Below are 27,931 nucleotides of genomic sequence, written 5' to 3' on the forward strand. Positions count from 1 at the left end.
AATTTTTCTTTTAGGATTTTGGCACAGGAGCATAGCAACAAGTTTACTTGTTTACAAGCTTACCCTTTTTCTTCTGATGTCAATAGGTAAAACTTGATCCAAGGTAGATCATACTCAAAACTGAGCTTTTTTTTTCATGCTAATTTAAAATTTGCTAATGCCAGAACAGCATTTTTTACTTACTTCTTTTAATGATTTCAATCTGCTTCATATGCCAATCTCACACAACAGGCGTGAAGCATGTCTTCTCTGTGAAATGAATCTAAAGTGGGCATATACAGAGTTTATAACTTCACACTGCAATACATTGCAAAGACAGCAATAAACATTCAGAGTTCAGATTCCTTTTTCAGTGTTCAGCCTTCACATGACACTAACCCTTGCTGTTTTTCAAAACAAGTCATTATTTTCCCTTTGTTAGGTTGGTTTTGGGGTTTTGTTTGTTTATTTTTTTAAAAGTCTGTTTTCCATATATTAAAAAAAAATAAAATAAAATAAAAACAACAGATTTGTCTTGCATTATATGTTGCATGTTTGTTTTGCAGTAGGAAAACATTAACTTTAGGGATAATTGTGCATGCATTTTCCTGAGCATTTAAAAGCTGTATAGCTACTATTCTGGTACATGCTTGAATTCCTAATCCAACTTCTTGCACAATCTTTTGTCCTACAAAAACCTCTCTGGTAGCTTTTAAAACTATTCCAGTGTTCCCTCTCAAATCCCATTTTTGGGGTTACATCTCTATTTCCTTTGCCATTTGCAATCCCGTGACGCCAAATGCTGCAGACTTCCATAGGAGGCTCCAGTTATTCTTCTTGCGGATCTGGTGACCTCAGACTTTTGTCTCAGTTCAAAACTACCTGTGCCAAACTATTGCAAACTATATGTAGCATAATATCCTTTTTAAAATGCTGTGTATGCTGGTAAGCACGGTAAATTTAAAGTTAATCTAACTTACTAAATATAAAATATTTTTTTTAAGTGCATGGGAGCCATTCACTGTGAAAGGAAGCCTAGGGTGTGGAACATCGCTCCTGGCAGATGTTCTATACCACTTCCAAAAGTTATAAACTATCAGCCCAATTTTGTCAGTTATTACCTCTGTGAATAGCTTAGCTGGCAACTAGTTCCAAACAAAAAGGATTGCCATGAAACATTTCTCCTGTAATCTAATGTTTGCTTTTGCTAGGTGAGGAATTGCTGCCAGGTTGTGAAGTTAGTCTTTTCTTCTTCTCCAGTCAAAGACTCTCAAACTTAGCTGTCCCACAGCTATTTTAGCAAACTTCTTCCAAAATACCAGCATTAATACTAGCCAGGATCATTATTCGAGGTCATGATGTACAAAAATCCCTTTGGAAAAAAAAATCTTCATTTTAATATTGGGATATTAATATTTAATATGCTGAATTGAGACCTATAAGAAATCTGCAAAAACTAGATCCTTGTTCACACTGAAATTAAACCTTACCTCTGGTTCTTACCTTTCAATATTTTTTTTTACAAAAACATTAAGTCAGTGGACTGTTTCACAGTAATTTTAGTTTTTGTATCTGGCTTTACATATTCTGTCTTCTTAGTCAAATAAACCTTTATTGCTTTTCAGCCTTTTGAAAGACAGTAAAACTTTCCTGTCACTAAAACTGTCTGTGACCATGGCAAACTTTAGAATGCAAACCTGAAGTGTGTTGGTAGCATGCTTTTTTAGTAAATAAATACTTTGTATTTGTAAAATCTATGTTTGTCTATGTATGCCTTCCTTGCATCTTTAAGTAGGGGATTAAAAATGATGGAGGTGGTTCAGAAAGAAAATCTATTATTAATTTAGTGGAAGTAGTTAGATGTTCATCTCCTGTGCAGCTCTTAAAATATTTAGTTCTTTAATGATAGTAATATGTTCATTATAATGAATTACATTCTAGGAGAATCTTTTTCCAACAAGGATTTTGCTTCATTGGAAATATTTGAGACTTCATTAAAAATTGATCATATCAATTATTTCATTAAAGCAAAGTCTCAGTTTTTTCGTTCAGATAGTGTTTCAAACTGCCACAATGTGGTTTTCTTTGTATTTATTCAAGTGCATAAGAGGAAAATGTCCGTGTTCGAATTTTTCAGTAAGAATACATACATTAAGAATTTTAAATAACTACTAGAGCCCCTCCTGGTTGCATATTTCATGGGCGTTAATTCCTAAATTCACAAATTAACTTTAAGCCATTAATTTCAGCATAAGTGCTACTAGAATTGCTACTTGTGCTGGCTGTCAGGAGTACTATTTGGTATTGCAACAGTACCCTAGGGCTATTAAGGTTTAAGTAAATGTGGAGTTATATTGCCTAGCACAGGAAAAAAAGAAAAAGAAAAAAAAAATCTTTGTCTAGTAAAGGAATAGACCAGGCTGGGAGGCATCATACAAGTGACGTGGTGAGAGAGCATCCACCGACACATAGCTTTTTAGCTCCTGTTTCTTATGTTGTACCTGCTGCTTTTACTTCCTCCCTTTTGTTTCCATGCGTCAGTTTTGGCTTTTTGATTTCTTCTGGTCCGTATTTGCCAAGTCTTCACTGCTCTGGGCATTTGAAGAATGAAGGTGAAGAAACATGACCTCAGATAAAAATCCTCAGGGCGATTACTGAGGACGGGGGAGGCTACAAGGCTGGTAAGAGTCCAGCTTTTGGGAGAGCTGATTCACTGCCCTGAACGTCCTTGGGAGCGCCCCTTGCCTTGTGATGACAGGCAAAAGATGCAGCTGTGTCAGATTTGGTAGCTCAGTTTTATTAAAAATAGCTTACTGGCAAGGTGAGGGTGGCGTGTGGTACCTGCGCTACTGGATCATAATATCTTCCCAAAACGCTGTTTGCAATTTAGGTTTATTTTTACTGAAGGCAGGCCTGCCCTCAGAGGAAAAGCACGCCTCCCCTCCCACCCCAGCAGGGTCTCATCAGCTGCTCCGGCGTTGTGCAGGAAGTCTGCGGCAGGGCCTGGCGCTGAACCTACATGTCAGTGTCTTAACCACAGGCACATCCTTCCTCCTTGCCTCCCCCAGTTTTAAACAGCATTAATAGGTTTTTTTTCAGAATCGATGGGCTTGTTTCACTTTAACCTCTGCCTAGTGGGATATACTAGGTGCAAAGATAATCTAAGATAAGGACGTTTCAGTGATTTTGGTGCTAAAAGGGAAGGGCGCTTGGTTTCCTGCATTCTTTTCATTATTGTTCCAGCCTAAATTAATTCATCCAAATCTCCTCTCCATTCTTAATCATCCCACGCGTTGGATTCCATCCCCTGGCCTTGGCAGCATCCCTGGATCCTCAGCCCCGCCTCTGCGGAGTTAGCCCTCGTCTGTGGGGCAGTTTGCTCAGTCGCGTCTGATAATCCCTGCAGCTGCCAGTCCAGAATGCTTATCTGATATTTCCCCCACTCTTCTTCGTCCTAAACCACTTACTGTGTAGGCCAGAAGGAAAATCGATGCCCACCGTGCTGTCGTAGAGCAGTAAACAATCCGCTGTTTGCTTTAAGGAGCACCTAACGGTGCCTGCGAGCAAAGCAGCCGCGTGCTTCAGAACGACTCGTGCAGGGAAGCCGTGTGGGCTGGACGCACGGCTGTGCTTCCATCTCAGCTGCCTGAGGCGGGGTTTTCCTCTTATTTTTCAGCTAAAATAGACGGAGTCTCTGGAGCAACACTAGAGGGTATTCTAATACATCATAAAATTCCTGACGCGACGCGGTAACGAGTCAGAGCAGTGAGGCACGGACCTTAGTTTTTTGCAAAGTTCGTAGGTGCAATGGATTTAACGTGGATTCATAACTACTAAAATCTTATGCAACTGTTTAAATCTTTGGGGCAGTTATTGAAAGAGAAGCGTCACTTCTCTAAACAAATGGAGTATGGTGGGATCTTCAGCAATTCATGAATTCCAGGTCCAAGAAAATAATTTCGGACAGTCAGGGAACTGAGCCACCTGTGTGCACAGCCCAACAGCAGAAGGAACTTTTACCCATTAGGAAGATGCAGAAGGGCATTGCAGGGTCTGCTCTGATACTCACATTTTAAGGCAGTGCAATCCAAGACATATGTTTGGGAGAAAAGTACCTTGGTGATGCTTTTCCTTACTGTGTTGTAGAAAGAAAATAAACTTTTAAAGAAAAATAATTGTCCATGTTAAATTTGCAAGCAGTGTCTTACTGATTAAACTCCTGGAGGCCATTCCAGCAGGCTGCTGCTAGCTGCCTTCCATTCCTAGTGGAAAGACTTGCATATGAAGACTAACACTGAGGTGTTCTGCAACATTTACTGCGTAAACCAACCCTTTTCTTCTCTAATGTTTATTAAAGGTGAGGGCAGGGAGAAAGGCTGTTCATCAGTCTTAATGGGCAAATTTTTTCAAGGCTCTGATTGCAGAAGTTACTATTACTTCTGGGTTGCTTGACCAAATACCCCAGAGAAACTGGGTTTTTCCTTGTTACGTTGGTTTGCTGTTTCTTGAAAGTGAGCTTTCAGTCATTGCCCTCTGAAAACAGAGCCCACTTGGGGGTCTTAGTGCTAAAACCAGTGGTTACTGTATCTGCAGTGCTCATGTGAGAGTTTCTGGCTTTCCTTAATGCTGTTGCAAATCGCTTCGTGGGAGAGTTAAAGATGAAGATATTCAACTAATGCTCCCATCACAAGAATATTTAATTACATATTTAAAAGGCAGCGATCTTCTCTGACATTCACCACTTCTAAGCAGCATTACATAATTCATGTTCACTTGATACTTTATAAACAGTTATTTGGTATTAGGCACTTACAAACGTTGAGGTGGCTACATAAAATGTAATCCAATCCGGCTAAATCTATAAGATCTGGTGCAGAAGTGCTTTGTTATGAGGTACAGATTGTGTTTCAACTTCACTTATTGTCAGTCACGTTGACAAATGACATCTTGGAAGAAGCATGGACTTGAAGGTTAGATGCAAATGAAGTGCTGAGTTTGATATTTTGTCTCACTAAAATTTACATCATTCCCAGTAAACATACACCTTCTAGGCTATTCACGGCATTGATAAACCAAGGAAACGGGTTTCTGTTTGCAGTTATGAACAGCTGCATGCAGTGGAGGTGTGTTTGCTTCAACTGCAGAAGCAGTGGTGGGGCCTTCAGCTGTGACAGCTCGCTAATGCCCTCTTTTGGGCCTTGGAGAGCCTTTTGAACTTTGGAAGGCTTGAAGGTTTAGCTCTGGTGGGGTTGGGGAAGCTTTTGCTCTGTACCCATGCTGAACCAGCAACTTCAATGTGCTTCTGTTTGCGTTCTGACTCTTACAGTAGTTTTTGTTTATTTTAGGCCAAAGAGTTGCCGACATTCAAAGACAATGATTTTATTAATGATGGCCAAAAGATTCACATTGATGAAAATAACAAAAAGATGTTCCTTGAGAAGCTCAAAAAGGACGTTGAGGTAAGAGTACACCTGTTCATATGTAGTAAAAATACGTGCCAAATTACAGCTAGCCCAGGAAACCATACCTGTAATTCATAAATGAAAGCTCTTGTTTGCAAGACTATAAGCACTGACTGTTTAAAATGAAACATAATTTAAACTTTCAGGAGTTGATCACTACTTTTGCTGATGTGATAAATGGCTTGATGGCATAGCTGATGGCCATACTTTGTCCCTGCCTTGATGATGCGATGTTAAACTGATGGTACTACTTGGTACATAAGTGCTTTACAAGCATAGTACCTCCAAATGCCCCTGGTGAGTATTGCTGGTTGTATTTTACGGGTGGAGGTACACCAAGACTACCTGACTTAAGCTGGATCCATAAATGGACTGTAGTCTGTAGCAGAGAATGTAGCTTCCCCTGCTTACAGTTGTGATGCTCTATTTGCTTTATATTAGTAATCCAGTTTTAAATCTTCTTTTATATCACCAGAACAGAGTGCCTCAGAAGTTTGTGTACAGCAGGTGGACTCATTATCATAGTGCAGTCATATCATAAATTTGTAATTGGCTGAATGTAGTCAGTAGTTAATAGAAAAGTGTTACTATATGAATTTAATGTAATATTTATTATAACTGATTTAGCTACTCAGCAAGTAAACCAAATTTTGGGTTGTCTACTTCATATAACTTGGCTTCAGTTTCCGTAAGTCAAAATATTATCACTAAGCACAGTGTTTTGCAGTCCCTATACTCAAAGCCTAAGATCTGTTTGCCTTGTTGGAAGAGACCTGATAGTAAGATGTTTCTGTGACTTAATAATGCTTTCAGCTGTTTTTATCAGAACGGCTCTGTGAATTGACTGGTGTAGTTCTTCAGATCTGTGTCTGAGTGTTGTTAAAAGCTCAATAGTTGAACACAATACTGGAACTTTAGAATTCACAATCATTTGCTTTTGAAGAAATCTGATTTCCCATTATCATAATGATGAGAAATGTATGATGATGATAATTATGAAAACGTAAGTATTTTGTGAAATATCGATATGTGCTTATTTTATATTTGGAGCATTGCACTAGAAAACTGCTGTCAATGTCACAGCTCTAGAGATAGGTATATTTGAGCTAAACTTTTGTGCCCTTTTAACGTACTGCAGTTGCTGACTAAAGCTTTTACATTAAGCAGGTTGCAGACAAGATCTTAAACATGTGCAAGGAATAGAGAAGATACTTCATTGTTGCAGAATGTGGACTGTGTGTGCTATCTTCTACATCATTTACTGGATTGTAAATACAATGGCAGATTCCAGATAATGTCTTGAGAGGCTGTGTTTTATGGTTTTGAAATTTATACAGAGTATAGTTAAACATAATGTGCACCACTAGTGTGAAGTGATCTGACACCTGATTTTAACAACAGCAACCTATTCCTCAGCCTTGTTTTGCTTTTACTGGTCCTTCTGCCCTTGCTAGACGACTAATAGCATGCACTTTGTACCTAATATTAGGCACTCAGATTTTACCACAATGAAAAAAAAATGCACAACACTTAGCATATGAGTATCTTATGGACCACTATTTCCTGTTAAACATACTATGGAGTAGTTTTTTTAAGTATATGACTTTGTATCCATTCTTTTTTGTCATTAAATATTTTTGTTGTACTGTATTTCTCTCATAATCGATTCTTACATCTCTTTCTTGTGTTCAAACAGGCACATTGCTGCTGTTTTGATGGCTTCTTGTCTGTGACTTTTCTCAGTTTGTTCCTGCTTCATTTTCCTGCTGTCTCATTCCACTGAAACTGTCCTGAGAAAAAGCACATCAGGGTATTTTTTCCACTTTAAATCAGATGATCTTTTCTTTGTGCTGATCTTCCTAAATCTTTTTGCTGTCATCAGCAGCACACTTTTTTTTTTTCCCGAAGACCCATTTTCTTCTAATTTGCAGTTCACTCTTCTTCCCAAGGGTCTGTTCTCTTTCATGCTATTTTTTATGGTTATTGGTAGATTTTTCTCCTCTCTCTCTTGATATTTATCAAGTACCTAATGATGTGCCTGGAGTCTTTCCACTCCTTCACTTTCCACTCCATCGCCTTTGGCCAATCTCATCTGTTCTTCTTGTATATCATTGTATATCATCTCTTCCAGCTCAGATCTCTTCTAGTCTTGTGAACAATCTTCTGCATTATTATACTGAAATGGTTAGAAACCAATTTCTTCTTTCTTCTTAAAACCTCTTCTCAATCTCACTCTTTGTAATGTATTTCTGGCACTTGAATTCAGAGTCACGTTGTTATCTCTGATTCCTCTCTCCTCAGAATCAGGATTTTGACTGTCGTTTCTTATTTCCCCATGTTTTTATACTCATTTATCCTTGCTGCTATTCCAAAGTCTGGCTTAAATCCCTTCTCCTCTGGTCTGCTCTAACTTCTGTTTTGTAGCCCTTTAGAGCTTCTAAAAGCTGAATCAATTTGTATTTTCAGGCTCTCTTTGTGCATATCGTAAGCAGAGGCTCCACGGGTCATCCTATGGCAAGTTCAAAATCCCAGGATCGCTTTGAAGCTGCAGCACAGCACTGCCCTGCCTGCCCCTCACCCCTTGAACTGTTTATCCCTTCTTCTTGCTTTTATACATCTCTTATTTCCATCTCCCTCTCTTAACTTCCTGCCTTACTCTGTTCCAGTCGATTGAAATAACAATTTGTCTATATGGCAACTGTATTCATTTTCCAGTTTTCTTCAAACTCACCTTTATTCAAAAATACCCTTTCATTCACATTCACATTTTGCTTATGTGACTTACACTGGGAGCCTTTCATTCTGAAGAGAATATAGCACTGCTCCATTTCTTCTTGATGTAAACCTTCACTACATTTCCACTGCAGGAATATTTAAACATTTTGGCTTGATTCTTTAACAAGGCTGGAAAGGGCGTGAGGAGGCAGACGTAGCACCAGCTCTAGCAGCCAATGAGCCTGATGCATGGAGGCTGGTGTGGCACCGGGCGGTTAGCAGAGTAGCCCTAATTAAAACACCAGACTGGAATGACAGATACTGGTCTTCACCACATGAAAAATTACTTTTCCCTGAGGATTTTGGGAGAGTGTCCTACAGCTTTTTTCAATATAAGTTGCAAGTGACCTGTGTGCTGTTAGTATATCTTAATAAATTCAAGTATCTTTTTACTAGCTTTATCACTTAATCCTCCATTTTGCTCCTCTCAGAAGCACTGATGTCCTCGACTGATGGCATTGTGTAACTTCTTGTATTTGAAAGTTGATCTTATGTTTTTCTGTGATATTGATAAATTGCTTATTATCACTTCCTAGTTCCTTGCTCAGCTAAAACTCATGGACTACAGCTTGCTGGTTGGAATTCATGATGTTGAAAGAGCTGAACAAGAAGAAGTAGAGTGTGAAGAGAACGATGGAGAAGACGAAGGTGAAAGTGATGGGACCCACCCTATTGGAACTCCTCCGGACAGCCCAGGAAATACGCTGAACAGCTCGTTGCCTTTGGCTCCAGGGGAGTTTGATCCAGCTATTGATGTTTATGGAATAAAATCCCATGAAAGTAAGCAGTAATAAACATTTGGATGTTAAGATATTTTGATTCTTGCACCAGAATCCTAACATCTCACAACCACGTAAAAGCAAAGTTACGTTGCACAATATAAATTCACTCTGTAGGAGAGGAAATTGATAGCTGTTTGGTGTAAGCAAACATCAAACTTTTTCACCAAGCTGTTTGGCGAAAGCAGAAGACATCTGTAATGCTCAGCTTTGGTACTGAACGTATTTCTTAGATATTGTGATGTGTGGGGATGCAGTCAAGTAGTTCACCTACTGCACAATCAACCCATATACTGGCTTACCTGTTCAGACACTGCAGTTCTCAGCAGCTGTTCAAGACAGGAAAGTTGTTTATTTTTTCATCAGCATTTAATAAATACGTGTTCTTATTTATAAATAAAGTATGTATGTTCTTCTTGACTCAGAAGCACTACCTTTCATAAAAAAACTTAGTTTTTCCCTACTTGTTTACATAACTATGAAGGAACTTGAAATCCACATTAAGTGAGCAATAATTCCTATTTCTGTATGCTGGTGTTTTATTTTGCACTCATTTGGGGGGGGGGGGGTTGACTCATGTTCGAGTGCAGTTAAAGTCTCAATTAAGAACATCTTGAGCCTGTGGTCTTTATAAAACTGTGATTCTGACTGACATTAACCTGCCTGAGCTGCTGACTGATCTTTACCAAGTCTCCTTTGTTAGAAGGAGGACTCATGACTAAGATGTCTCAAAAGTCATTCTTACTGTCACGTACTTGCCCTTTGCAGATGCACCTAGGAAGGAAATATACTTTATGGCCATTATTGACATTCTTACTCATTATGATGCAAAAAAGAAAGCTGCTCATGCTGCAAAAACGGTAAAGCATGGGGTAAGTATCTGTTGTTATATTTTTTGTCTGGTACCATTTATAGTTCTGCATTTTTGTTGTTTAGTACACAGTCTAGGAGATCTGTGGAAAGGGGAAATTGTTTATTCCTGGTTTCATAAGTAATACAAAAGTACAGAGTAACTGCTACACATCACATACTACAAGTAAAAGTCCCATTTCAGCTGTACACATATTTCTTACCAATAATGAAGACTAATGAGATGCTGCCTATTTAGGACTTTGTACTATATTTGTGTGATGCACCTTATTATTGCAATCAAAGCTGTTCACCAGGCACTTGTAGTAGTATACAGTTCTGTGAAAGCTGTTGTGAATCTTATTCTAGATGCAGTTCCCTAGTGATGGTTTCATTATTGGGTATAGCCTGCTGAAAGTTAATTCCTCAGCATATAATGTGGCTCACTTTACAAGGTTTCATTAAAAATATATATTTAAAATATATTTTAAAAAGTCCACTTTGCAAAATTAAGTATAAAATGTACATATCAAATACTTGGATACTATTCAATGAAGGCTCCTGTTTGACTACCATTAATTTATTTTTGACTGAAATTGCTGTCCAGCAGCAGACACCAAAGAATCGTGGTGAAGCAGCCCAGTCTTACAGAATTAAGATTGGTATCTTCCATTATCACCATATAGTGATTTAATGTTCAAATTTCATAAACTCTTTAAAAAGAACTTTATCGTCTATGAGGCCAAAGCCCCTCTGTCTAAGTATCTAAGGATCAGGGCACTGTGGGGGGGTTTAACCAAAGAGTTCAGAGCTTTTCGGTTTCCAGCAGAAGGTGATTTAGAACACTTAGCAATAAGCCCTGGACAGGCTTGCAGAAGGTGTTTTTTGTCTCTCCAAAACAACGTGTTCATTAATCTCTGTGCTCTCAAAGCAGATGAAAGTTGACACGGACCATTATCTGGCAATTACTAATTAACGTTGAATGTAGCAGACTTAAAAATCATGCTTCTGGCTTAAATAAGGGATAAAGTAATATTGTAAATAGCAGCTATGATCGTGGAAGCTGACTGTGATTAGAACTTACTACAGAACATTACTTTTGTGTAAACATTTTGTTTCTTTCACTGTCTACATCCTCAGCCACCTGACACTGAAGTTTGTTCAGTAATTGCATGCATGCATTTTTTCCCTTTTGTAAAATGAGGAACTATAAATATAAAGGACTAATGACTAATATAAATGACTAATTCTCTGAAAATGTCCAATAAAAAATACGAATGAAACTATGACATCATTGAAGTAGCAATTGTACAGCTTCTTCAGGGAGTGCAGGTTTAGATTAATATATGTTAAAAAAAAAAAAAAGTTACTTGTTGTTAGCATGTATTCCAAAGCAGGTAAATTAGTATTCAGATAGCAATACACATTAAGCAAGTAGTGACACACCAGATCTGACTACAGTAGTTCAGTCTTCTCACCATGAAGACACCGCTGCTCAAGAGACCAGAATCTGTGGATAACGTGGTTAAATGAATGTGGTAGAAATTATGCAGGAGACTGAAGTACAGTGAAAATAAAGAGGAGCAAAGAATGCTATTCAGAAATGGAAGGTGGATATTGTAGGGTTATGGTGGTGAGCACCAACCACCATACTAGCGTCCCTGTCCTGGCTTGGAGCCTGGAGAGCATCGTTAAGATTCTGCTTGCCGGGGTTATTAGATTTTGTATGTGTAGTACCTGGTCCTGAGACTGCAAATGAAGTGCGTTAAGTAACACTGTCCGTGACAAAGCATCAAATAAAACACTTGTTCTTCCTTCTTTCCTCTTCCCTCCCAATTCTCCGCGTAGGCTGGTGCAGAAATTTCAACCGTTAATCCTGAACAGTATTCAAAGCGCTTCTTGGACTTTATTGCTAACATCTTGACGTAACCTATCATGTTACATGGGACAGACACAAGACCTGGGGACAACAGCAGTGGCTACAAGTGTACGGAAAAAAGGAACTCAGAGAAGTGCTCATCTTGCAGAAAGCAACCCCTTTGTTTACATCTGCTGGCAAAGATGACTGAAGTGGGGTGGAATACTCGCTTTAACAGCTGCCTGATATTCCCAGCATAGTTCTAGCTATTTCTGACTCTTTTGTGTGTGCAAAAAAAAAATAATAATAATAATTAAATTAAATAAATAGAACAGCTTACTCAGAGTGCACTGTGACAGTCATACTCTGATGCTACCAGCTGAAACGGAATAAATGAGCAAAGAGGTGTGGGGTGGGGGTGGGGAAGAGTAAATGCATGTTAAATCTACAATATTGATATCAAATTGTAAACTGTGGATCAGTTTATTTTTTGAACTAAAAGATACATGACAGTATTCATGATGATGATGATAATAATAAAAACCTTACTGCGAATGTTACACTTACACCATGCACACTGGCACTCCTTAAAAAACAGCTGCAACAGTAAGCCCTTGGTGCCGGAGGCTTTTCCCATCAGGTTCACTGCAGTTGGATTTTTTCTTTTTTTTTTTTTTTTCTTTTTTTTTTCCCTCTGTCTCCCTTTTTTTTCCCTTTTTTTTTCAGCACATTGCATCAGGAAGTTCAGGCTTTCAGACACCTGAGAGCTGATGTCTCTTATCTTACGAAGAGCTAACATGTAATTCATGCTGTGTGTACATTTTTGCTACAGTAAACTTATGTTAAGGGAAAAACCTTGCTTCTTTTACTTTGTTACCTGAAGTTTTCATTTGTTTTATATTCTTGCAATATAGGAACTAATAATGTTACAAGTGGAAAAAAGCTTATTTGAAGAAGCGCATAGTTTTGGGCAATAGTAGCTACATCTTTCACCCACGAGAGATGTGCATACTGATAGAAACTCCATTCTCTTGTAATTTAATGGGAATTTGAAGTTTAAATGCTTATGTTGTACTGTTTAAACAGTGGTATTTTATTATAGATTATCCCTCTAAAAAATAACCCTGAATTTTACTGTTTACATTATTAGGAAAGCAGGGATATTTCTGAATTTCAGACTTGTGTACAATATATGATTTTTGAGTTTACATGTAAAGTTATTTTGCAGTACAAATGAAGTAATGTTTGTCATCTTCCAAGGTGTAACGTGCAGTAGTGTACTAAAGTGAATGTTTCGCTCACTTCCGTGATAGACTCTTTTACAATAAAAAGAGAAAGGTTATTGCAGAGGGATTCTTCCCAAGGTCGTCTTTCGTCAACAAAATGGCCTGTCCTACCATCTACTCAAATTTGATTGTATAGTACGTTGCCTAAAACTGTGCTGATCATGTTTAACTTGTTTAAAATTTTTAAAACACGACATTGTATTTCTTCTCTTGTATTTTTCCCTGAAAGACTCCATGCTTGAAAGACAAATTTACATATGCTTAAAGTTTATCTACTTATACACTGTGCTAAAGCTGTGCCTTTGAAATTTCTTTATTGAAATTGTTAGATTTTATAGGCAATTTAAAAGAAGTCAAACCCTCCCCATCATCATTTCTAACTCAAATCAGGAGTGCCAGCATGCCTTCTCCATAACTAATGTCAGTGCTGTTAAGCCTGCAACTGTGCATAATGTATGTAGTGTTTTACTGCAGAGGAGCCTATACAATAGCAACCCATTACACTCTCTTCAGTGGCCAAAGGCAATACTATCCCTGTTGCTGTGTACTAATTTTATTCTCCTTTCCCCTACCTTTCCTTCAGGATTTTTTTTTTGTTACATTTGACTTAGTGATGTCTGCAGCACTGTAATGTATGTGTATACTTTTGTATTGTATGTATTTAAATAAGTTGGTACTGTGGCTTGGTATTTTTTTTGTTCTCTCCCTGTACACCCCGGTTGTCTACATTTATCACCCGTGTTTCATTTCCTGAAGTACGCTGCGGCTTCTTAAAGCGTGAGGCCACAGCGAGACCCTGAACTAAAAATGAGGTACACGTACTTTGAGTAAATATTTAATTGCGGCCAATTAGTGTACATTTTTAGACAATTTTAGAAATTTACAACAAAGCATTCTTTTTGTCTGTGTAGCAGTTTTGTCACTCATTATTGTTGATAAACTGTTTATTTGGACAGGGCAAAGAAGACTCATTATTGTATGTTAGTGCTTAGATTACACTCCAAACATGAGCAAGGCTTTATAAAATAAAGCACTCTGATGACTCACTAGGTAAATCTTCTGTTCTTGTGTTTCAACTACATTTCTGATCACTTACAGATGAACTTGGGATGTTAAAATGAGCGTGTAGACTATATCATAAAGAAAACGTAAGAAGACACTATAAACTTTTGCATTACATTTTACCTTGCTCCTTCCATGCTTACTTAAGTGGCTTGAAATGTTTAGCCTCTGCTTTTTTGTGTTTAGGCTGTGCTCCACGAACAAATACAGAGGTTTGTGAGTGACGGTGCGATGCATTAAATCCTAGCATTGCTACAGAAAAAGGAAGATGGCCCACAACAGTTAATTGATATAAAGATTGGCAGAACTTTGCTAATGTGTGTAAGACCTTAAGCTAAACAAATTATTTAAAAAATACTTGGGAACAAGCCTGGATAATTCACAGGGAGGAAGGAGGGCTTTATGTCTGGGCATTTCAGGGCTTTGCTTGTCAGGGCTTCTGGCACATGATGCAGCCTGCACCGCACAGCCCAGGCAAATGGCAGAAAAGTGCCTTTTTTCTTTATCCTGACTGACTTTTAATTCTCTTAATGCATTTCTCATTTTTTACTTCTTCTTGGTTTATGGCACAGACGTAGCAAGACAATGTTTTCAGAAATACTTTTACCTATAAAATACACCTGACAGACTTAATGATAAAGCTGATGTTCCCCACAGGGAAGGCTGTTGAGGAGCTATTCTATTAAAAGCGGGTGAAGAGATAGGGAGGGGAGAGAATCTTCTTAATTACTCATTTAATGATGTCTCCAGTATTAATCTAAGCCTGCACATCACACAGCTGTTCTAGCTGTTTAGGCTTCAGTATGACCGTGGTGCTCAAGGACTGCTGCGCGCGTTACTTGGATGTGCTAGAGGTGGATAGCAAGCTCCCAGGCCAGTTCCCTGTGTTTGTCACTTAAAAACCTGCAGTATCCTCTGACCAGGCTGCCACACTCCTGTGCTGGTTTTATAATATGGATGCTCATACAATAAAAGTTTCTAATATACAAACCCAGCACAGTGGGATAGAACGTGCTCCAGCCGTGCTCCAACAAACTGCTCAGCAGCTGAGGTGTTACTGCTTGTTTACAGCATGTCGAGCTCTCCTCTTTTTTTTCCCTAAGACTTCTGGACATGCTTAAATTTCGCTTTGCAGTAAGCACATTTAAATTTTAAGCTAGCCCATCCTTTGAAGCGATGGTTCTTAGTGAGGAACTGCTCCTGTTGGTACAGCACTGTCCCCTTGCTGACACTCGGTTGTCTCCGTGTGGTTACAGAGCTGAGATTCACAAGGCTGCAGCTACCTGTGGCCATCCTGCCCATCCCATCCCAGCCTCCCAGCACAGGGGCATCCCCCTCCTGCCTGGTCTGCATCACCAGGGGTGACTGATTGCTAATCTCTTCAGGGGAGGTTGCGACAGGGCAAGCAGTGTTTGACAGGGGCTGCTGGCTCCAGCAAGCAGTTGAAGGCCCTTGTCTTCAGGAAATGTGTGCATATGACAATACATAGGCAGAGAATAGCTTTTCTGATGAAATGTTTTCTCTCTCTCTCACTTGAAGAAAACCTGAAAGCACTGATGATATTCAGGGTATGAGAGCCGACTGTCACGTTAATGCAGGGACTGCAGCAAAAGAGATGTTAAAATTTCATGGAAACAATTCTTCTACATAAACTACATAATGTAAACGTATAATCTGAACGTCCAGCTTACTCCCTTGTGCTTACCTCTCCTTTCCCAGTGCAGTACAGGTTAGCAAGTACCGCAGCACAGGGAATCGTGTCATCGTGATGTTCTCGTGCTCCGTTACTCAGTGTCTGTTCTGTGTGTGCTGTCCCCTGCTTCTTGGTTTCTTTCAAACTTTCACACTTCTCATGTAATGGGAACAGAAACAAAAACAAAGCAGTTAACTTAGAGAACAAATCCGCTTCACTCCTTCCTTTCCATCTTAATTTCTCTGTGCCAGCTGTTGTTTCAGGAAACCAGCACACCCCCTACAATGCGGTGCCGTAGCAAAGAGCAGGCGCTGCGCAGCTGCAGCAGTGCTGGCTCTGGGCTCGTGTGGCCAGTAATGGTAGGCTGCTGCACGAGGGATCAGAGATCCAGTGCCGTGCTACAAGGGAATGTGCATGAACGAGTGATAGAAAGAGCTTGAGAGCCGCAGCTTCAAGTGGTGAAGATGGTTTGTGTGAGATTAAGAATCACAATCTAACAGTAACCTAATTAAAAGCATTGGAAATTAGAACCGGCAAGGACTTGAAGAAAGAGTTATGGTCTGTCCCAGAGCAGTCCAGCTGCAGATAAACAATAGCAAGAAGTGGTTTAATCTTTACCAGTGAGGGCAGGTCCATGGCTTCCCTCTGCTAGCCTTTCCCAGGCCTCACTAGCTATAACATTAGATAGACTTCTTTCTAATATCTTTCCTGACTCTACATTACTACAATTTAAGCCCATTAATATTTGTTCTATCTACAGCAGGCCCTGAGAACAGTTTATTCTCTTCCTCTTTCAGTCTCTCTTAATACGATCCTGCCTTTATATACTGAACAATGTAAATATTAGCTTTGGCACATATTAAATTGAATATTTCCTTTCCTTATTTAACAAAATAATCAAAATAGTTTGAGCCAGACAGAATGACCTATTCCGTCTTAATGCCCAATTAAAAATAAACAAATAAATAAAATGGTGCTTCTCAATTGTCAGTCACATTTTATAAATAGATTTACAAATATGTATTTTGAGATTTTCCTAGTAATCCATGTACTGTCTAATCCCAAAACTGTGATGATTGCTGTTCGAACAGAACACAATCTCAAAAGGAGCACACAGATACTGCTTGGCTGTAGCTGTTGCTACAACTGCAATAAAATACCAACTACTTCCTTTTTTACCAAAGCAAATGATACCACGATCTTTGTTTTCCTAATGATATTCCCCATTCTCCAAGCTTCTAGTCTCATCTCTGTCAGTGATACAATATGAAATAATTATCTGGTCATAGATAATTAAGATATGAAAAATACTTCTTTGTGAGCTGGCATAAATTTACACTTGCCCAGTGCTCAGACTAATTTTTGGACATTTTAGTTATTGCCCAGTGTGCCTTGAGTTTATATAAAGGGTTCCTGCTTTGCTCCCAGTCAGCCTGATTAATTCATACTGGCTTGTTTTATGTAGCTGCGTGGTGTATCCTACTGGAGTAAATGGAGTTTGTGAAATCCTCGTGTTCTGCAGCAGTTTGACAACGCCATACAGGACGGGGACGTGATTTAACTCATTGCCTGTCTCCATTCCCACTCTTTCCCCTTGCCTCTGCGTAAGTAGCCCAAGGCCAAAGCTCTTTACTTTCTTTTCCTTTTTAGGTACTTTTAAGTGGATCCGTAAAAAACATTTCATTATAAGAGAATCTCAGACACTCTTCTGTCCCCAGCCTATTTGGCATACAAAACCCAACACAAGGGCCAGCTGCCTTCTGTGCTGACAGAAATTAAGTTTGCATTCCCCCAGCTGTGGATGAAAGGCTCATGTTGGACTCTGGCTAGGGAAAAGTCCCGTGCCCCCCGAGATGCACCTGCTTAGCCCAACTGCTAGGGCTCAAGTGGTGCCTGAGGATCCTTTCTGCCCCAGTAGGTGTGACTAATTAGTGCCAGCCTTAACTAGGCACATGGTGCTCAGATGGACTTCACGCTCTGGGCCCGGCCCTGTCTTCCTTTGTACCCTGTAACCACGTAACAGCAACAAAATATTCCCTGCCTTGAGGGGTTTCTCTGAGTGTTGCCACTAATTTCAGCTGTCAGCCGTTTCAATAAACCAAACGCGTCTGTGGAAGCACTGCTTATTTGGATGGGATTTTCTTCTGACAGACCAGAAACATGTCCTCATGCCTGCTGATCTACCCCCTTCTTGACCCTCCATCAAGCATGCTCCCCACAGCCACGCTTTTTGGCCTCACTCGGAGGACCGAAGTGTCTGGCCTAAAGCAGGTGATGGGTTCCACAGGCACGTTTTGGCAAGGTGGGGGGCTAATCCCTAAAGAAACGAGCTTTTCAGATTAGAAGATGGATGTGGAAGGATTGTCAGTCTCTTAAGGTCCACAATGAAGCATCCCATTCCTTCACAGGCACTGGGATCCCCCTGACTGGCCTTCTTCTTGGGGAAGGGGCGTCAGCCGTCTCACCAGGCCTCTAGATGCAACAACCGCCACTGCAGCGAGGGAGCAGGCCGCGGCTGGTGGCCGGGAAGTCACCCGACCTGGCCTCTATGTACCCGGGGCAAGCTCAGGCCTCCAACGTGTGGCTACTCTAGAAGATCAGAATACAAATGGTTTAAGCACAAAATGCTCCCCTGTGCTGGAGTCCCTGCACTCATGAACACCCAGAAAAGAGCCGCTCTCCCTTATGTTCTCATGATCGGGGCTCATTATCCAAACCCTCTCCTTTAGCGCTCTAAATTACCTCTGAGCAACTGCAAGATTTATCAGCAAGAACACCAAGACAGCATTTGTTCGATTCCTGTCCAACAAGGCCCAAAAGAAGGAGGGAAAAAAGGTACAGAGCTGTTAGTAATCAAATCCCATCGCATACTAAAAATAAAAGAAGCTGTTTCAGCAAGGTGAGAGACAAAGCAAGTTGCACCCTAGTGAAGATGAGTGTTTGGTGCAAAAAGGTGGGAAACATTAAGCAAAGAGCCAACCACAGGTGCCCATAAGGTGAAAGCTGAAGATGCTCTTCAAACAGCCAAGCTTTGTTGCCATTACGTGCTTTAAAACCAAAACTATCAGTTCAAATTAATCCATGCTTTATGTGCAGCCAATGTGAGGAAAGCGGATGTCATAGGACGGCAGTAACGCAGGGAGTCAGGGAGTCCCTGCACTCTGCAGAAGCTGTGACCAGGACAGGCACCCTGCCGAAAGCCCTGCCAAGAGAAAATTAAACTCACTGAGCCTCGTGAGCACCAGGGCACGTGCAACTCCTGCAAGGTAGCCACAGACCAACAAAATAAAGACGGGGGCTGTGCTCTAGAATAAAACCCTACGAGCAGCATCTGAGATGTCAGGGGGGAAAGTAGTGGTCACAAGAGACTTAACCTGATATCATGTTTCCAAAAAAATGCATTCTCTCATTACATGGAGCAACTAAAGAAGAGGGTCTGCACACTTAGAGGACTTTTCAGCAAGTAGAAAAAGTAATTTCACAGCCAGGCATAACTGGAGGGCTACATTTCACAGCCTATCCCGAAAATGAAAGGTGGAAAACTTCAATGAGTTCAAAGAAACTGGCCAGGCATCTAATACAAAGACATTTCTGGATACTTTCTGCATGTTCAACCAAAGTATGGTTTCAAGTCTTTCATATGATACAGATATTAACATGAAGTCACAGCCAGGAAATTAATTCTGGATGTTAGCAAGCAAACTGTTTTTAATCCTAATTGTTCCTTTTCTGCTAAACAAAGTGGTTTTAAACAGACCTCCCATGTAGCTTAATTTTGTGTTTAAGCCAGCTGCTCGCAATAAGTGCTTTCGCCTATTCTTGCTTCTCCCACAACTTGTACTGTTACCTTTCCAAACCAATTCACAGCCCTGAGTGCACTGCTCTGGTCTTTAATCACTGTGGTAGTAGTTCTCACCTACTTCCCTTGCACTGACCACCCTATAGCCACAGCCAGGTTTTGCTTTAACTAACACCCTGTAGCCAAGATTTGCAGTGTTAAGAAGTAAGTTGTACTATTTCTAAAGCTGGAAGTCCATTCTGCCATGTACAAGCCCTTCCTTCAAGCTATTGTTTACTTTATAACACATTTGACACATCAAAAGAAATCCAAAGGCACTTGAAATATCTTCTAACTTACAACTGCCTTTAGTTAGAAATTAAAATTTGATCCAAAGCCCAGGAAAGGCTCCCTCTAAATACAATAGGTATTGAACCAGATTCTTCAAGCATAACATTTTCATCATTAGTAACTCACAGCAATTTGTCCTTGCTAAACTAGAAGGTGTTGCTGTTTTAACAATGCCGGCATAAACTCATATTTCCAGTTTCTCTTATTATGGATCCAGATACCTCATGGCGAAAGCACTGACATATTTCAATATCTATTTAGGATGCTTACTGAAGTGCAGCCTGCTTTGCACAGAATGAGTGCATCTTTTCTGGAGTTCCACAGCATAACTGCAGCTGCAAACCGAGAGTCAAAACTCACCAAAAGGTTTAATTGAGTATAACTATATTAAGTACAATCAGTTAGCAAGACAGATGTTTGTACAGACCTTCCCCTGAATGGTATCTTCAGTCCCATTTGTCTAATGCTCCCACAGTACTTAACAGCCAGCTCAAACATCCCTTGAACTGTAAAATAAATTCCCACAGACCAGATGAGAGCAGAACAAATCAGGCTCCAGCACACACATACAATATGTGCTAGATTTCCTATAGCATAATTAGTACCATACAGCTTCTCTATGCAACAGGATAACTCTTTATCCTAACCGAGGGCAAGGAAAGCGAGTTCATACAATCTGTGATAGACCTTCTCAATTCCAGAAGAAAGAGGCTTAAATATGTAATTTAAAACATAAGCACGAGCATTTCAACTTTGAATTGACTGAAGCAGTGTAGTAAGAGGATGCACTTCAGCTTGGCTTGCTCCAAAACCTTCAATGAGGAGAAAGATAGAGCAGAAGCTTGGTTTAGAGCCAGACACAAAAGCTTTCATGAAATCAAAACATGGGAAGCATAATTCTTTCACAAACGTATAATGTAAAACCAGTTATGCAGTTATGCCTTTTCAATCTTACTCATTTTTGATTAAGAAATACAAAAAAAAAATCAGCTCAAAAGGATGTTATTGGGAAAAAAAAAAATGGAGAGCAGATCTCAAACCTAACTGTATATGGCAGCTTGCACCGCTGAAGAACTGATTCCTTTGGTAAGTTTTTAACTGTTACAGACCCATGTCCGTGTGTTCCTCCTACAGATTACAGTAGCACAAAACAAGTAAGAACCTGCCCAGGTGTTCTGCCAAATCCGTCCTGATGTCTTGCTCTGGTACAGATGGAGAACCAGCATAATAATAATTACACTTACATAAATGAAAATAAATTGGAACGAGAACCTTGGTAATTCGAAGCATTACATTTTTTAACGCACCAAGTTGCATCATGCAAATGACCAAAGTATGTGGGAGGTGAGCAGAAGAGAAACGAAGGGCGACAGCTGTTAATTTGCTCTGAGGACACACACCAAAGGGTGCTGTTGGAGGGGAGAACGGTGTCAGTTCACATTTTTGCAGCTATGGCACACCCCTTTATTCACGCAACACACGATACACAATTATCTTGCAGAGGTCACAGGAGTCAGCTCTCCCTTTCATCTCATTCACATCAATTAGAAAAATATGCCAAAGTTCACTGAGGTTGGATTTTTTTTTTTTTTTTTTTTTTGGCTTTTTAGGGCAGTTAAGGGACCGATCCTTGACTCAGAAGCTCGCAGCCTGGTCTCATGTCCTTGGGGTGGGGGAGCTGCAAACAGAAAGAAGTGGGCAGCTCATCTCGAAACAAAGTGAAAAAAAAAAATCTGAGATAACTTCTGTGCACGTGCCAAAGAAACATTATCAAGGATGTCTCGGGAAGTCACCATCATTCTAGAGAGAAATAGTAATCTCTATTCATTATTATTATAATATTAACGGGAAGGAAACGGGACGGCAGAGGACCGACGTGACTGCAGGGCAGCAGTTCCACCACCCACGGCCAGCTGCATGCAGGGCAGAAACCCCGACTGTGCGGCCCTGGGGCAGGCACCAGCTATTGTGCAGGCACGTCCAGCCGCAGCAGCAGCATTAGCTGTCAGTGCGTATTTCCAAACGTGGTGACATTCCTTCTGCCCTCCTGCTTTTGTTTGTGCCTCAGTCTTGTAATTAGTGCCAATCTCCTTCAGTGGCTTGTTAGGAGTCCCTCCTCAGCATCCTCTGTGCTCTGCTGGGCAGTTTTTCCTAGTTTTTTCCCCGAGGTGCCCTTTATGCAGTATGTGTATTTCTCCATATTTAATAAGGTTCCGAAAACCTATAACCCTGAAGGACAGCATGAGATCAAGCATTTAATTAATAATTAACCATATAATTTGTAGTGTAATGTTCAGAATTGTATATACACACGTACGCAGAGAAGTGAGCACATCCTTAGATCTATAAAGTTCAGAATTTCTTTTCAAGCTTCCTTTTTCTGCCAGTAGGCTTGACGAAGCCGACTTTTCACAAAACAGAGGCTGTGAATGAAAACATTTTGCACCAGATCTTCCTATGCCACTGCAGGTTATCACCTCATCAAGGGAGAACTCCTCTCAAAATTAAAAATAGCTTCCAGGTTTGAGACTGGGCAAAATAATTCCCAACCAGATAAAATAAATAAAACAAATTAAAATAATCAATTCCCAGCTGATTTATCAAAACAGGCGAAACTTTCTTTCTGACTTTCATACAGCCTTGCCCCACGGTTTTCTCTGTAGGGAACCACAAGCGTAAGACAAGCCCGAAGCATGCCGGTGGCTGGAAGGCACCGACTTGCTCTGCAAGAATCCCCCCAGCCGTGTCCCCTTCCTCCAGCTACTTGTCGTTTGGGAAGGCAAGGCATTGCCGAAGCTCTTGTCCAGATCATCTGTACGTGCACAGGCGCCAAGTCAGACACTGCCTGGAAGCTTCGGATTTGCCATTAATACGCCGCATGGCTGATTCACACATTCACAGCTAAGGCCAAAACACCCCCCCGAGTGCCAAATTTATTGCACATTTACAGTAACTCCAATGCTTCCCAGCAGCCCCAGGCTCATCGCACATGCTCTGCGCTGTGCAAGTGTAGAGATTTCTGCCTGGGAAATCCCCTGCACACAAAAGATGTGGCGGTAGCCTTAAGTCAGCAGCCAAAATGAAACACGTAATGGCAGCTGCTTTGCTGATGGTGTTGGGCCTGGGAGAGACGAGGAGAACCACCCGTATTCTGTGTAACGTGGAGCACAACACGGAGCACTGCCTCCTTGCTCTCACTTCTCTAGGCTTTGTGCAGGAAGGGGCATTAATGGAAATCACTTTTCATGTGCAGTTGCAGCTTAAAACTTCAAGGAAAAATCCTTGCGGTGGAGTCCCGAATCGTGCTTTTCTCTGTATTCCCAGCTGTGTTCCTGGAGGAAAGGATTTACATCAACTGGCACAAAACTACTGACATTAAATACAGTTGTTTAATAGCCACTTGGCTATTGAGAATGATAGTCGATTACAAACATTTATTTAAAGACTTTTATAATATTAACATAAACGTTCAGACTGTTAATATAAATGTATCTCATCATAACTCCTGGTAACGGCACATCAGCAGGCAAGCGAGGGTTTGCTCACTTGTGTTTATCCACACAAGTTTACCATCAAGACCGACTGACTTTAATTAATAAAGGCTGATCTTTCAGCTTTTCTTTCCACTTCTGCAGTTATGAAAAATCTATTTTTGAAGGTGGACCCCTATGATAAATGGAGCATGTCAGTGAAACAGCTTATGATTTCAGTTTAAAAGAAATATATATAATTAAAGCAAAAAGTTTTTCTGCACAACAGAGACCGAAATTCCTACCATCTGGAAAATGTAAATACTCTCAATCATTAAGCTACAAAGTCTCAGCGTTTGCTAAAAATGATATAGATATTCAGTACTGTGCCGCATTTCTAAAGCCTCGGTGCAGTAATCTATGAAACGTGCTCTTCCCCCACTTTGTACATTAAGCAGTTTATTTCAGGTAGTATTTCCACTGCGCCTAAATTATTCTTGAAAGGGTATGTTTCAACAGAACTTAGCACGTGCGATAGTAAGTAGATTTTGGAAACGTCTGGCAATTAAATTTCTTAAGTCTTTGTTTTGTGAAAATAAATCAAAACTGGTTTAAAAGCTGAGCTACGATCTAGGATTGTACTGTTTGCCCAGTAAGGAAATAATTTGCAATCTGCATCATCTAAAGAAATGCCTTAAGGACTACAACGGTGTTTCATTTTTTTTTCTCAAAATTTCTATTATTGGGGGAAAATAGAACACAGAGACAAAAATATTTTCATTGACTCCCACAAGTCTTTTATTAGACTCAAGAGGCAAAGAAAACATATAACACCTGGCTTTCTGATGGTAAGAGGAAACTAGAATTATTTTTATCTGTTTCCCCTCTACACCTCCACTACATTTCTTCAGCCCCTCATTAAGTCATATGTCAACTCGGGACGATACTCTTTTTCTCCAAACTCCCCCTGACAACGCATTAATTCCCCGGCTCATTTCTGCAGCATAGCTTCCTTCTCTCACATTTAACCTTCCCCGAGAAGGACTTCACCTTTTTGCCCAAAGTAATATGTTCACACACACACGCCCCTTTGTTTTTTAATTCATCATTAAAATGGCATTCGGTGCTCCAACCAGGTTAATCTGAAGCGTGCACCACAGACATTACCTCATCTGTGTAGCACATGCAGTTCAGTACATGCAATCTCCTTTATGTGACAATCTCTTCAAGATTGCAAATTATCAGAAACATGAAAGCATTTTTCACATTATGAAGAGAACGATGGCAAATAAAGGCACCGTCAAAACTTGCATTATCTTTAAAAGAGAATGAATATGGGTTAAAAGAACAACAACAGCACATGTTCATGTTCATGTATAGTCAACAACGGTGTGATTTGGTTTTATAAAGAAATTAATTTTTTTTTGTGTACGTGTGCAGTTCCTTTTTTCTTTCATAAAATGTTAAAGCTCTAGACTTGTATCTGTGGCCTAGTTGATAGATATTCCATTAGACCTTAGGGGATAGTATAATTAATTGTTATAATTAAAAATATGTATATGCACACAGCAGTTGTTCAAACTCAGCTGCCTGGTCCAATACAAGAAAAGCCAAACCTGTATTGAAGAAATATTTTTAGTTCTTCATGTTTTGGCACAAATTATTTATGACTCAGGATAGCTAGAAAATGATTTCCATAAGCAGCTTGCTTTTCTTCTTTCTTTTCATCATTTTTCCTCTAAATACTGAAACTCACCATAACCCATATGTACACTCCTTTGCTTGTTCTGCTAGCAATACTCGGTTCTCTTTTGTTACTGTATGGAAGTGTGACTACCTAAATTAATGTATTGCACATTGCTAATTTTTAAGCATTTAAGGCTCAATCCTACTCGTGTTGCTAAGACTCTACTAGATTTCCAAAAAGAACAGAAAAGGTCACTCAAAAAAGAACATTGTCTGCATTGCCTAAACCTGAAGCTATTATACTCTTTTATATATTATTTAGAGGAAGCTTCATAAAGGGCATAAACAGCTCGGCACAATTTATTTTCCGTATTTTGAGGAAGGAAAAAAACTAGTATGTTTACAATGTTCGTATACAATTTTGCCATCTAGAAAACAGCCACATGCTAAATAAAACCATCTTCAAACACAGATACAGAATACTTCAAAATCTTCTGATCTAACCAAGCAGTTTGCATTTAGAGGCCACATCTCCACTCACAACACAACTGCATCTGGACCATTACGTTTAATAGCCCTCGGTGGACCTACCCCTCCCTGAACCCTCTCATACCTTTGGCCTCCACAAGTGTTGCATCTATTCTAAATACTTTCCTCTCCCTGCAGCCCTAGAAGCCCAAATTAGCTGTACTGGCAGAAACCTCCAGGAGGTTTGAATAGTGTGTTTTGAGGATTAGAACCATCAATACCCCAGAGAAGAATAAAATGCCCCTCAAATAATAACAATAAATTAAAAAAAAAAAAAAAGAGAGAGAGAGAGAGAAGAAGAAATCACTACATTAAAAAGGGGGAAGGGGAGGAATTTTTTGTTTTTATAGTTTATATTAATGAGGCTTTTTATCATTTTAAATATAAATTGGGGGAAAAAAATCTGGAAAAAAATCCATGCCCCTTCCCATCTCACCGATTGTACCCTCTCCTTCCAACTATTCATGTCAAGCTCCAAAGGCAACAAAGAACTGACCTTCAGGCTGATCTCTGTCAAATGTCTTTTACGTTGCTTTTAAGTTTGACTACATCTAGATAGCATACAATATACAGCACCAAGGCTCAAGGAAAGGCAGACATTTCTACATTAAACACAGATAACACCTATATCACTCATTAGGAGACATGAACTACATCCCTGATGGCAAAAGATAACTCAGTATTTCCAGGACACGTTGACAAAGTCAATGGAAGAGTGTAAAATAGAAAACTGTTTCTTTAAATAGTAAAATTTAGATCCAAAGAGAGGCTCACCCTGTATGTAAGCCTTATTGCGCATTGATTCTCACATTTCACCAAGGACAAAGAGGCTGAGGGAGAGCAAGTAGAGGGGTACTGGGAGGTTAAGCAAAGAAATATCGAGGAATTGTGATAACGTTGCACTACTTTGTGCCCAACATACAGCTGCTTCCAAACCCTGTATTCGTCTGTCTGAGGGGAGCTGAATGCAGTCAAGAAATTTCTGTCAGTGCTGTTCAGATGTGCAGATGCAGTAAACATGCACGAGCAAAATAGAAACACGCAGGTAACTGTAACCAAGAGCTTTGTTAAGACAAATTCACTTCTGCAGAGCGTAAAATATTTATTATCACCACAGGTGGTGTAACAGTTTGTTTTGCAGACACTCGCAAACCTTTCCATTAAATCTATAAAAGGAACAGGTTTACCACCTTCACCTGAACCCAGAGCAATGGCTGAAACACAAAGCCCTTGGGGTAGACGAGAGTCCCCAGACCCCCTTTCCTTTGGGGGACTGTCCTTTGCCAAACTTCTCTAACTGCGGACAGCTGCCTCTGGGCATCAGCATTACCAGGAGGTCGATGAGAACTGCGAGGGATGTAAAACTCGTGGCTGTGACTGTGGCAACTGGAGTTGGTGCCGAAGAAATCCAGCTGTCCTTCTTCCAAGCCCTTGAATTAGCATTGTGCACAGCAGCATGCCCAGAGCAGAGGCAGATATGCTGTGCAATACTTCGGGGCACCTACTCAAAATCACAAAGGCCAGATCTGATTGCAAAGGCCAAGGAGTACTAAATCAACCAACAAACAGAGCTCCAGCCCAGACTCAAGCCTCCAGATGCTCTTCCTCTTTTCATTTCCTCTCTGAATTGTTCACTAACATCTGTGTTTCCTTTTAAATACCATGCTACAATCCAAAAGCATTTGTAAAATTTGTTCGTTTGTACCAGAGTAGGCTGCTATTAGATAAAAGTGGCAGAATAGAGGGATTATGTGGAAGTATATACGGAAAGTATGGCAGAGCAAGCTTCCAGCAGGCAATGCCTCCTCTTAATGTTCTCTCTATGCAGCATCTCCCAGCTCATACACATGCTCGCCACTGGTGAAAGTTTGCCTCAATTGTTGCTGCTTTCCTATTTTCCTTCCTTCAGCTGTAAGACAGCCTGGAGAGCAACACATCTGCTGAGGAAATCAGGTTTCTGAAAGCTCGCTGTTCTGTTATGTACTTTTTCACATCAAGTCCCCCCACCTTTAAATTCCTTTTCGGAGTCAATGAGCTTTCAATTGCGTGTTTACACAGCGCCGAGTCCTCAGAAGGCAGAATTAACCAGAAAGACAACCAGGGGCTGTCTCAGCCGCGTAACAGTTTGAAAAACCGAGCAGATATACAACAAGTCATAGAAGAGAGGGCACAAAAGCCCGCTGTTCCTGCCTGTAGCAGGATCTGCTCCTACTCCCAGCTCATTAATTGCTAGTTTTCCTGATTATAGAAACAGCTTTTTCTGCTGCGGAAATGTATGGCATCGTGTCATTTGCATATGCAAACTGACATGCGAACAATGAAGCAGTTGCACAGTTCCTTAGAGGGCAACAATGTAGAGGATTTACGATATGTAT

The 27,931-nt window shown here is 40.2% G+C and overlaps 1 protein-coding gene across 1 annotated transcript in view; it reads left to right on the plus strand.

Annotated features, from left to right (window-relative positions):
- Positions 1-14,037, plus strand: part of PIP4K2A (phosphatidylinositol-5-phosphate 4-kinase type 2 alpha) — a 109,121-nt gene extending 95,084 nt beyond the window's left edge. The window contains exons 7-10 of the mRNA XM_080579939.1: positions 5,325-5,438; positions 8,753-8,996; positions 9,764-9,867; positions 11,693-14,037. Of these exons, the coding sequence (XP_080436065.1) occupies positions 5,325-5,438; positions 8,753-8,996; positions 9,764-9,867; positions 11,693-11,773 (543 nt within the window). The 3' untranslated portion in view covers positions 11,774-14,037. The remainder of the gene's footprint in view (positions 1-5,324; positions 5,439-8,752; positions 8,997-9,763; positions 9,868-11,692) is intronic.
- Positions 14,038-27,931: the final 13,894 nt, after the last annotated feature.

Source organism: Anser brachyrhynchus (assembly GCF_964034855.1).
Source record: "Anser brachyrhynchus genome assembly, chromosome: 2".
NCBI lineage: Eukaryota > Metazoa > Chordata > Aves > Anseriformes > Anatidae > Anser > Anser brachyrhynchus.